We start from the raw sequence: 12779 nt of genomic DNA, 5'->3' as shown, positions 1-12779 counted from the left end.
TGTTGGAGAAGACTCTTGAGAGTCCCTTGGACTGCAAGGAGATCCAACCAGTCCATTCTGAAGGAGATCAGCCCTGGGATTTCTTTGGAAGGAATGATGCTAAAGCTGAAACTCCAGTACTTTGGCCACCTCATGCAAAGAGTTGACTCATTGGAAAAGACTCTGATGCTGGGAGGGATTGGGGGCAAGAGGAGAAGGGGACGACAGAGGATGAGATGGCTGGATGGCATCACTGACTCGATGGACGTGAGTCTCAGTGAACTCCAGGAGTTGGTGATGGACAGGGAAGCCTGGCATGCTGCAGTTCATGGGGTCGCAAAGAGTCGGACACGACTGAGTGACTGATCTGATCTGATAGTTACATCTATCTTTTCTTGAATGTCATCTAAGTGGAATTATAATGTAGCCCTTTACACAGGCTTCTAGCACTTAGCAACATTCATTTAAGACTCATCCATATCTTTTGTGGCTTTATATTCTTTTTATCACTGAATATTATTCCCAGGCAGCACTAATGGTAAAGAACCCGCCTGCCAATGCTAAGAAATGCAGGTTTGATCCCTGGGTCAGGAAGATCCCCTGGAGGAGAACATGGCAACCCACTCAACTCATTGTTTTCCAGAGAATCCCATGAACAGAGGCGCCTGGTGGGCTACAGTCCATAGCGTTACAAAGAGTCAGACAGGACTGTAGAGACTTAGCACACACACATTATTCCATTATATGAAAGTACCAAAGTTTTTTTATAAGAATCTATCAAACTATATTCCAAAGTGGTTGTGCAATTTTGCATTATCGCCGGCAAAGAATAAAAGTTCCTGTTACTTCACATTCTAGTCAGCAATTTATTGTGAGTTTTCTGGATTTTAACCACCCTAAAAAGTATGTATCGTGTCTTATTGTTGTTCTAGTATGGATTTCCCTAATGACAAATGATGTTTGTAAGGACTGAATGTTTGTATCCCCTGAAGATTCTAACAAAAAAAAATACATTCACTTGGGACAGAAATCAATTCATTTGGGAGAAAGAATGCTTTCAAAATTGCTAAGTTCTATACTCATTGTTTTTAGAAATATCTGTTGTATACTTGCCATCATACAGAAAGAGCAATCTCAATGTCCTCGAGGCATGTAGGGAAGGCCATGTTTACTCTGGTTAGGATTAAACACTAATGGAATTTTTGGGACTTGAAGGAACACTAGATAGTATCCAGTCCAATCTTATGTTGATAGAGATGAGGGAACTGCGGGTGAAAGGTCTAAGTGACTGTCAACATAGCACTGATTAACTACACCATGTCAAGCCAAAAACAGAATTAAAGTCTCCAAACTCCAGACCAGTGCTTCCTCCACTCTACATCTCGACTCTCTGTAATCAACATCTTCAAACAGAAATAAATTTGGGATTGCAGAGTTTATAAAAGATGGTATTATTGAGTAAATCTTTTTACAATGAAGCAAATCTTTCAGGATACAGAAGTAAAATTTTAAATAACATAAAAATCAGGAATACCTTCCAAAGCAAAGTGACATTTCTCTCTTTTTTAGTGGTGTCTTCACTAATTAGTCTCCAAAATTCAGGTCCTCTGATAGGAACTGCAAAATGACAAGGAGCCCAAGTTGTACATATGATCTTAGAAGGATTATCTTTCAGTCATATTTGAAGCACATACTTAGGCATTTTTAAGACACATTCACAAAATCTCTACAGACCTTTCACATCCATGACAACTGTGTGGGCTGGAGTACTCCAATTACTCCAATATCCCAGTCCATCTAGCCTCTTACAGCGCACCTGGACAGTATAGACTGCACAGAGGTCTGGCACTGGGAGACTGGCAGATTTTAATTTTGCATCATATACCTCAAACATCTGTAAAATAAGTCAAATCATTAGACACATATGTAGCTAAATTATTACTAACACATATGTAGCTAAAAACCCTGAGGTGCATTTTATTTTACACTCTAACACTATTCCAAAACTAAGAGAGAACTGACTTTGTGTTTTCTGACTTTAGAAATTTACTAGGCTTGCAATGTGAGTTCCTTCAAGTTAAGGATTGCCTTAGCATCTTGTTGTTTCCATCTCATGACAAGACTAGGTAGGACAAGAGTTTTGCAACCTCACTTCCCAATCACCCTCTTACCCTAGTGCTAACCTCTGTCCACAGACTTTTAATAATTTTAACCTAGTGGTTAGATATGGCCTACTCTACAGGGCCTGTCTGATATTCAGTCTCTTCAATAAGTAGGTAAACTGTCACATTCAGCTGAAATCACTGTGATCTAGACATAATGGGAGCTCCTGCTATTTCTAGGTTTTGCAGGCTGCTGTCAGAAAGCCGAAACACAAGGGGTATCATATATTCACTTGCCACTGTGGGTGTCATTCCGGTTGTTTGATAAAAGCAGCTTCCAAACTGTGTCGCATTGAATATGTGTGTTAGAAGAAAAGAGATTCCTTGGTAAAATGAGTTTGAGAAACAGGATGAAATGAAGTCACAAGTGTTTCTTAAATTCAGGACTTCTCCAAACCTTTAACATGCAAAGTATCATGATGCTACACTAGTGATGCAAGGTTTCCTAGACTTTATTTAATGTGATCTTTGTTCAAGAAACATTTTATGGGATCAATGTTCTGTAAAACACACCTTGGGAAATGCTCAGTCACAGGACATTTCATTCCTTGAAAGGGTTAGCAGCTCAATGGATAGAACTTAGGCAAACTCCGGGAGATAGTGGAAGACAGGGAAGCCTGTTGTGCTGCAGTCAGTGGGATTGCAAAGAGTTGGACATGACTGAGCGACTCAACAACAACAAAAATTTAACAAAAAGAACTACAGAATACAGGAGGATGTATTTTTATGCCAGTAAAATAAATCTTATGCAATAAAATTCTTAAACAGTTATAAGAAATAATATTTAGTGAGGCAAGCTGAAGAAATTTCCAGGTAAAAAATACCTTCCATTGTACTTGTTTTCCACTTAAACCATAGCGAATCTGGAACTGAAGATTATTCTCTGGAAAGACCGGCTTTTCCCAAGATATTTTCAATAATCCAATTTTTACAGTAATTTCTGCTTTCACACTGGATGGAGGCAGTGGTTTCACTAGAAAAAAATTTAAAGTATTATGTAACAGTAATTTAAACAGTAACAATGTTTTTAAATGTTATTATGATTTTATAATCTTCCATTGTGCTTCCCAGGAGGCTCAGTGGTCAAGAATCCAGCTGCCAAGCCGGAGATGGAAGTTCAATCCCTGGGTCAGGAAGATACTCTGGAGAAGGAAATGGCAACCCACTTCAGTATCTTTCCTGGGAAATGCCATGGACAGAGAAGCCTGACAGGTTGTAGTCCATATGGTTATAAAGAGTCATATACAACTTAGCAACAATAATCTTCCATACCTTCTATTTATAAAGCAACATCTCTTTCTTAAAATTTTCTCATTCATTGTCTCATTTTATTCCTTACAACTGTATGTGATACATAAGAAAAAGATTATGTCTATTTTGCAAATAGAGCTATTGATTGAAAAAAGGTCAATTCATTGTCCATGTCACTCTCCAAATTAATAGTAAGACCTGATTAGAAATGGAGCTATTGTCTCCGCATGCAAAAGATACCATACTGAACACATAAGAAATTTAATAGCAAACTCTGTTCTATATAGAACTTTAATTAAAAGCAAAAAACTATACAGTGCATCCATTTCCACACATGTGGTTTCAAACTTTTCTGCTGTTTGTTAAAAGGTATTTTTAGGTTAAGGTCAGAGGTAGTCTTGCAGAGTAAAGCTTTGGTTCTCTACAGTCTGAGGAAAATAAGTTTTTTAAAGGTAGAAACAAAGGCAAAGAGAACCAGATGGCAAGAGATTTTTTAAAAAATAGTAAAAGACATTACTCAAACTCAATGTATTTGGGAACTAATATCTCAAAGCATAATCACTATAATGTGAATATTTGAAGCTCCAGATTTCATCCACAATACTTCTTCAGACTGTGGATAACCAAAACTCCTAAACTTTTCTTATTATTACTCAGTATCTCATGCTTATTCAGTTCTTCATATGTCAAGAAGACATTCTTCACCAACCAGTATGATGACATATTTTTCCCCTTTTGAAAAGGTATTAATAATTCCTCCTCAAGAAAAGAAGTATGAGCTTCCAAAAGACCCTTAGGCATTAAATCTGTGATTGCACTTGACTGAATCATGTGCACATCACATCTATATATTCCATGAATGCCTAGTTTGTACAAGGAATGATTTGAAGTACAATAGTTCACGTGATCCCCAGAATACCGACCTTAGGGAAGAAGGAATTTTCTACATTTTATACATGATTAAATAGTCCCGGAGCATTTAAGCAACTAGCCCAAGTTAACAAAGCTAGTAAAATGAGGAGCTGTCATTCCCAAAGTTGAATTTTCACAGTGTCTTCTAGTATATAGTAGGCAATATTAAGTCCAACTTAAATGCCTTATATTAGTACTGAAAAAAGTAACATCAAAAACTGTTCAGATATCAAACTGAATCCATGTTGCAATTGTCACATAATAGATGTGAGGGTGTATCTGTGCATGTTTGTGGGGAGGGGTGTAGAAGAGTTCTTTGCTACCCTAGGATATTTAGTATCAGATAAGTACTCCTTACGATAAAATCACTTAAAATGGAACCAAACTAGTGAGGGGCCTGAAGAGGGCAGATCAATTAATTGGGACTTCATATTGAAAGAAAACTTTTTTGATTATGACAATTTCATCCTGTATCTAATAAAATTTAGATTTGAAGTCAGATATGTATTAATTATCTGAAAATACAATGGACCAATATTAATTTTTGGTATAATTTCCCAACAAAATAGTATACAGCATCAAAAGATACTCTTCTGTCTTTGCCAGAAAATCATAAATGGGCCATTTTTCAAAGATTTCACAGTGATACTTGGAGCAATATACCAAAATTTCCAAGGGTTCTCTTTGTCCTTTGAAATAAAAATATCTTTTTAAAATACTATGGTGGATGTCATCGTCTTGATTATTTTCTCTTTATTTCACTTGAGTTATTTTGAATCCTTCTGCTTCCTACCCAGCCTTACAAATTTAAGCTTTGAGTTATGACTACTCAGATTTCAAAAACCATCAGAACATCCAATTAAACTTTTAAATTAAAAACATCAGATGTTGCCATATGTATATTGAGAAAAAACATAAAATAGTGTATTATTTAGAATAATATTAGACCAAATTTCAAACCCAGTAACCAACATAACTCAGCAAATTATGTGCTAAACATATTCCTATTGTTAAAAATTGTGCTATAAGTAAAATAAAAATTGTAAACTTGTCTAAGGCTGATTGCCTTTTCAATCCCACTGCAAATAGGAAAATAATTTTTTAATCTAGTGTGATCAGAAAATAGCAAAATTCAACTGTTACCCTGAATCAGTCTGAATCCAAATCTGCTAATAAAAATGAAGACATACATATAGTTTTTGACGTACCCACAGAATCAGGAATGACACAAGCTGGTGGAGAGTCCAGTGAGCCCAACGTGTGATTAATTCTAATCCACATTGTATAGCCAGATAATAGAAAGATTGGCTGAAATATGCATTCATAAAAACCATCTCTCTGCAAGTGGCAATCTTTGGGTTCAGATACAGGATGAATAGACGGAACATCAGAACAGTACAGGCTGCTCCTTAAAAGATAAAAAAATAATCAATAAGTATACAACAATGATGAAAGCAATAAGATATCTGAGAAGACTTCTTTGTTGTTTAAAATACACAGTTTTTGCTCCATCTAAAAGTAGTTGTTCTTATTGAAAAGGCATTTTTGAATTCCCAGCTATATTACAATCTTTCCATTAAAATAGAAAACATTTATTAAATATTTCGCTTGACAGTAAGTGGGTATGCAATTGAAGTAAATGACAATTTTCTAATAAGGAGAGAAGGATCCAATTAGAGACAGGACTTACACCACTTTGGAAGCTATGCTAATATAGCTCAGTGATTGAATTTTTAAAATAAAGATCATAAGTGGTAATGGGACATTCCTGAGATGGAAAGAAAGATAAATTCCTTGCACTTTAAATTCTACCACAAATTGAAAACATAATTGATAGTAAATTATATCTTAATTGACATTTCCCTAATATATTCTAGTTCAAAGCAATATAATTAAAATAATACCAATTCTTGACTTATATATGGATCGTATAGTCAGGTGAGCTTCCCAAGTGACCCAGTGGTAAAGAATTCACCTGCCAGTACAGAGGAGACATGGGTTCAACCTCTGAGTTGGGGAGATACTCTGGAGAAGGAAATGGCACCCACTCCAGTATTCTTGCCTGAAGAATCCCATGGGTAGAGGAGCCTGATGGGCTACAGTCCATGAGGTTGCAAAGAGTTGGACACAACTGAGCATGCAGGCATATAGTCAGATATATCACTTATTTTCTCAGAGAAGAAAATTAAGAAAATATTTTTATCACCACATCCCAATCAACACTATACCTTAGAGAATATAAAGCATTTCACCTCTTCTTTGAAATAACTCTTCTGCCATTATTTGCTTTAAATATAGTAGTTAAGTGCTAAAAGTAGCAGTTACTATTTCCTTAGGAATGGGGGTAAGGAGGTTATGTGAAAATGGAAAATCTATATTCTTCTGTCCCTTATTTTCCATTTTTTGTGACACCTTTTTCTTCCTATTTCCTCAAAATTACAACCATGTGTGAGTTTGTGTATGTGTGTGTGAAAGCCTGTGATGGTGAGGTTAGATGAGAGAGTGGGATGAGGAGTCATCATCTTGTACAAAAGCACATTAGCAGTCCGCTTGGAATTCAAAGATTAGCATGGTTATCATTATGATAGATACAAACATTTATTGAATATTTACCAGAAGAAATCATATCACTTAATTATAATTAAATAAGATATTATTAATTTTCACAGAAACCCTTCAAGTCCTATTATTTGTTCCATTGTACAGATAAGGAAAATGAAGCTTAGAGAGGTTAAAAATCTTGACCAGCTAGTTTCATGGTTCTTCTGAAAATACTAGGAAGATAAATGACTCAAATGCTTAGAGAACAGTCATCCAGAAACGCCACTGAAAATGTCATGGAAAGAAAGTAAAGAGATTACAAAAGTAATGTGGTATACAGTGAACATTCTATTGATTTTAAAGTACTCATATCAGGTAAGATGAAGACAGCTATTATTCCCACATGAGAGATGAAGAAATTGCCCTGTTTTTTCTAATACTACATAAGAATAGATTGGTAGCAATAGGAATAGATCAGAACACATTATTTGAGAAAATGGATTTTTCAAGTAGAAACTTTAGATTTTAAGAATAAATGAGCACAAGATATAAAACTAAAAGTCCTGATACAAATGGAGACAGGGTGTTTAAGAGTATACATGTCCTTGATAATTACTAAAGAGTATTATAAAAATTAAAATATGTCTATCTTGTCCTAATTGACACATTTTAGATAAAAGCACTTATAGAGAGAAGGAGAATACTATAGGAAGACAATAAACTTGAATTCTTTTTAAAACATAGAAGGGTAAAGAACAAATGAAATTACTCTTTACTAGAATAGTTTAATCATTGTGAAGTAAACAAAGTTATGGTTACCAAAGGGGAAAGGAGGGAAGAAATACATAATTTTGGAGTTTGGGATTAACAGATACATACTACTATTTATAAAATAGATAAACAACAAGGATTTACTATATAGCACAGAGAACTATATTCAGTATCTTATAATAACCTATAATGAAAAGAATCTGAAAAAGAATAAATACACACACACACACATATATATAGACATAACTGAATCACTTTGCAGCACACCTGAAACTAGCACAAGATTGTCAATCAACTATAGTTCAATTAAAAAAATAATCTTACCTATTTATAAAAACCATTCATATTGTCTCTCACAATCTCTGTGCCACTACCTCCAATTTTTTCTAAAACCTTAATCTTCAGCAAATGATATGAGGCTTCTATAATCCTTCATATTTTCCTCAGTCAATTCTCCAAGTCAAATTAAAAATGTATAGACATTAGTTTTGGGGATTTCATTCATTAACTACACATTAATTATTTCTCCACATTAAATGCAATTGTGGAGAATTAACTGATCATCAGGAAAAAACAATGACATAAAAACAAATTACAACTTTTTTTGTGTGTGAATTTTTTCAAGAATCACCAATTTATTTAACTCCTCAAAAATTTCCTAATTAAGTATATTCTACTTTCCTCTTTCAGGAGGAAAGAGGATACTACAAGAGTATCACTATCATGACATTTTTATAAGAAATGTTTATCTCACCATATCCACAGAAAAAAAAATAACAAAAATAATACATACCTATGATACCTCAGCTGCAAATTGCTTCCTGCAAGTGATTGGATTGCATTGGGTGACCATCTGCAAGTCATTTTAGTTAAGTACCCATCAGTTTCACATGATATATTGATATTGACATCTATTTAAAACACATTAAAATATTACTATAAAGCAAAAACACCAAAACATTTTTTAATGAAAATACAATTTCCTTAGCATCTTCAATGGAACTCTAAGATAGAGTCCATAATAAAAGTGTACCTCATGGGAAAAAAGAAGACAAGCCTGGGCTTCTTACCAATCACATATAACTCAGCATAGCGATGGTGGCACTCTTGCTCATTGCAGCAGTACACTGCATCATAGGTGAACTTTCCTCGGGGTTTGGTTGCATTCAAGTTGGGAAAAGTAACTTTGCTAATATGGTCATCCACAACATCATACTGGCTTTGAGGAATTTTCTCAGCTAAATTCAACCACCAAACAATCTTTTTTGAGGAAACGATCTTCTTTTCATTTTTATAGATACAGTGAAAAGAAATGTTAGACCCAACCGCTGTCAGAATTTTAGGTGGAAAATATATGACATCTGTAATGGGGGAAGAAAGATATGATATGAGATCAAGAAAGAAAACATCACGTAAGTAATTGATACCACGCAAAAAGGATTCACCAGGCATTCAGGATTATACTGCCCCAAATAAAATGAGTGTGCTGAGAGACTGCAGAACTGTAGCTGTCCATTCATGTATAGTTAGTAAGCATCCCAAGCATTCTCATTCTCAAATGACTTGAATGCCCATAAATGCCTTCAGAATTTTCTAAGAACAGAGATTTATTCATTATAAAATATATTTTAGTGAATAACTGTCACTTGCTGATAGGCAGAAAATTAGTGAAAATGAAATATAGTCTAATTCTACCATGGCATGTCTTCCATCAGACTCTGCTTTCAGAATCAGCAAACTTTAGGCAGGTTCTCAAATCAAATCCCTACAAAGCAAAATCCTGAAGAATAAATGGTGATAGCCCTTCTCGTATTTGAATACATGAAAATTTCAAGTAAGCGAGTAGAGAAATAAGCTTTAAATACGAGAACTTGTTAGGAAACGTAAAATCAATGATGCACCAAGGCAGACAAAACTGCAAATACTGTTCTGTAACATCATTTTAAGTATTCAGTGCCAGTGTCGTGTGGCGAGGACAAGGGGAATCAATATTTCTCTAAAATATTATTCTTAACACCTATGCACTATTCCATAGTACTGTTTCAGTCTCCTATTACTGGAAACATTTTCTTTTTCTTTGTGTGCTCAGTCGTCTCCGACTCTGTGACCCAATGGACTGTTGCAGGCTCCTTTGTCCATGGAATTCTCCAGGCAAGAGTACTGGAGTGGGTTGCCACTTATATTCCCGATCCAGGAATCAAACCCATGTCTCCTGCACTGGCAAGTGGATTCTTTACCATTGCGCCACCTGAAGCCATAGTTAAGTCTCTATTTTTTAATTAGAAACAGAATAAAAGTAAATGAATGTTTACACAGGAACAAATTATTTCTGCCATAGTGCATTACGAAAACAGGATATTTCAGTTGTAAAATTTAAGGTAAGCTATTTTCTGCTGAGGGAATATGAATATCTGTTTCCATATATATCCTTTGAATTACCCTCAAAACAAATCCAAAAACTTTGATTAGTTCTTATTATTTTTCTCTTTTCTGTAATAGCATGCTAACCTCCGAATCCATAGAAGATATTTGCATTTGCTATGTCTACAGTCAAGTATAAACAGGAAAAAACTTCATGGCATGAAATTACTGGACAGAAGTTAGGCCTTATATTTATGAATCTCACCTAGGGCGGCACTCAGGCTTCACTGGTAATTACTTACTTACCACACACCTCATTACCAACTGCCTCAAAAGTCTCAATTCAGTTTTTTAAAAAAGAGTACAAATAAGATTTCCAAAATTAAATTGACGCTTTAATTTGAAAGATAATAAAAAGCTCAAAGCATTTCACTTTGAAATTGAAGCCTAAGACTTAATTGAAAAACAGGATTAAAGTCACAGCATTTTCATGTAATTAAATGCTAAAATAGCTTTAAAAACAAGTTATTAAAAACCTGATGATCTATAAAATTTACATTGAACAAATGTGAAATCGATATGTGCTGACTGTTTAATTTTTAAAATAATATAAATATATCTATCTTTTATTCTCATGTGAGATACTACTATACAACAGTTTGTAAATTAAAACAACAATAATGATTTTCTTCCCATGACCAAATATCAATACCTTTACAGGATCTGCATTAATGAATTCTATTTAAAAAGGAAATTCTATTGACAAATATTAGTAAATTACTCAAAAGAACATAAATCATGAATCAAACATTTTAGATAAATTATTTTAAAATGCGTGTCTTTATCATAGCTCCATAAAATAGATTTTTTAATTCTTGGAGCAGATTACCTATTTTTCTTTAAGAAAAAAGTATTTTCTCTAACCTGGTATAAGAGCTGCACAAGAAATGTAGATATTATCTAACATGTGTTTCTCCTCTTCTTTCATAGCAACAAGAATGCAGTTAATAAAGTTACTACAGGAATTCAGCACTTCCAAAATTGTTTTTAGTATGTAAATTGCAATATTCATAAGTTCTGGGAAGGTCCTGGGTTTTCCTTGAAAAGCATCTCCCAGCAGCTATAGAGAAAGAACCTATTAAATTCACTCTAAAAGAATCCATAAGAATTCCTTGACTAGGAATAGTCAATGCTTCATTAACTATGCACTTGGTAGGTACAGCTTAAATGCATTAATGAATAAAATGTAGCAGTTACAAAGGTCCTGAGAATTAGTATTCTGTCTGCAGCAATATTTACATCAAGTAACCTTTAAGTGTTTGGAAATAATAAAACAGGTGTGATAACACATTCTAAGTAAATTAACGCCTCAATCTCATGGAATGTTTCTGTTTGCTGGACAGTGAACAATGGTAGTGAACCTAATCATATTAAGTAACTAGACTTAAGGGAGAAGGATTCGAATCTCTTTACACAGGAATAGGAAGTCCCCAAGTTTGGAGACATACTTTGCTGTTGCACAGCTTTCAGGAAATAAGTCTCAAGTGTGGTGCAGACATTGCAGCCAGCATAACTCAGCAAACCTAAACCAAAAAACCTAAGCAATGCTAAAACCTCATTTACCAGGAATCATGAAGGAAATGAGGTATTCCAATAAAATGCCCTATATAATTAAATTTACTGCTTACTAGCTTTGAGGGTCAATTTCTAGGGCTACCAGAAATCTTGTATAATTATACATTATGCACTTAATTGCCTTACTAGTGGTTATAAACATGAACTTTGGAGTTAGGCTATTTTGTAATTGTATCAACTGTTATAAGTACTTAACTCTATCTAATTCTCAACTTCATTTATAAAAGAGGGATAACAGTACTTATCCCACAGGTCATTGAAAGGATAAAATGTTAGTACGTGCAAAGCACATAGTGCCTGAAACACAGGAAGCACTCTTTAAGTGTCAATATTATTATTTAAGAAGGAGTTCTCAATCTACTTCTACCTTTTATTTGTGATTTAATACATATTACATCATTACAGCAGATAATACTGGAATAGGAAAATGTGCTTGGGAGATGCTAAAGTGTATAAGCTCTCCTCCCCTCTACCTGTGTCCTGCTGCTGCTGCTGCTAAGTCGCTTCAGTCGTATCCAACTCTGTGCGACCCCATAGACGGCAGCCCACCAGGTTACCCCGTCCCTGGGATTCTCCAGGCAAGAACGCTGGAGTGGGTTGCCATTTCCTTCTCCAATGCATGAAAAGTGAAAAGTGAAAGTGAAGTTGCTCAGTCATGTCCAACTCTTAGCGACCCCATGGACTGCAGCCTACCAGGCTCCTCCGTCCATGGGATTTTCCAGGCAAGAGTACTGGAGAGGGGTGCCATTGCCTTCTCCACCGGTGTCCTAATCTACTTTCTATTTGACAAGTTTCTGTCTTTCCCTTGATAATCAAATGGTATCACTCATGGCATCTGAACTATCCAAGTTGGTTACATTAGTAAGCTTAACCTCACACTCTCTGCTACGTCAACAAATTCTGGCCTTTGAGGTAGCTGTTTACTCACTGTCTGCATTCATTCCTCATTTTCAGGTTTTTCTGTTTGGAATGTCAACAGTCACTAAAGGGACACATCTGTGTTGAATAAGTAAAAGGCTAGCTATTAATGGTAATATTGTTTCTTGGTATCCAAAATCACTGCAGACGGTGACTGCAACCAAGAAATTAAAAGATGCTTGCTCCTCGGAAGGTAAACTATGACAAACCTAGACGGCATATTAAAAAGCAAAGACATCACTTTGCCAA

At 35.0% G+C, this 12779-nt stretch overlaps 1 protein-coding gene across 3 annotated transcripts in view; it reads right to left on the bottom strand.

Annotated features, from left to right (window-relative positions):
- LEPR (leptin receptor) overlaps positions 1 to 12779 on the bottom strand; it is a 93637-nt gene that overhangs the window by 21479 nt on the left and 59379 nt on the right. For all 3 annotated transcript variants that reach the window (XM_086390406.1, XM_086390408.1, XM_086390407.1), the window contains exons 9-14: positions 8687 to 8977; positions 8410 to 8527; positions 5513 to 5712; positions 2966 to 3114; positions 1714 to 1873; positions 1514 to 1596 (exon numbers count right to left, since the gene is read on the bottom strand). In XM_086390406.1, the coding sequence (XP_086246532.1) occupies positions 1514 to 1596; positions 1714 to 1873; positions 2966 to 3114; positions 5513 to 5712; positions 8410 to 8527; positions 8687 to 8977 (1001 nt within the window). The remainder of the gene's footprint in view (positions 1 to 1513; positions 1597 to 1713; positions 1874 to 2965; positions 3115 to 5512; positions 5713 to 8409; positions 8528 to 8686; positions 8978 to 12779) is intronic.

Source organism: Bos grunniens, chromosome 3, assembly GCF_055505025.1.
Source record: "Bos grunniens cultivar Pamir isolate PY7600 chromosome 3, Bosgru_T2T1.0, whole genome shotgun sequence".
Lineage (NCBI taxonomy): Eukaryota > Metazoa > Chordata > Mammalia > Artiodactyla > Bovidae > Bos > Bos grunniens.
Note: the sequence above shows the minus strand (reverse complement) of the source record. Positions and strands in the feature narration are given on the sequence as shown.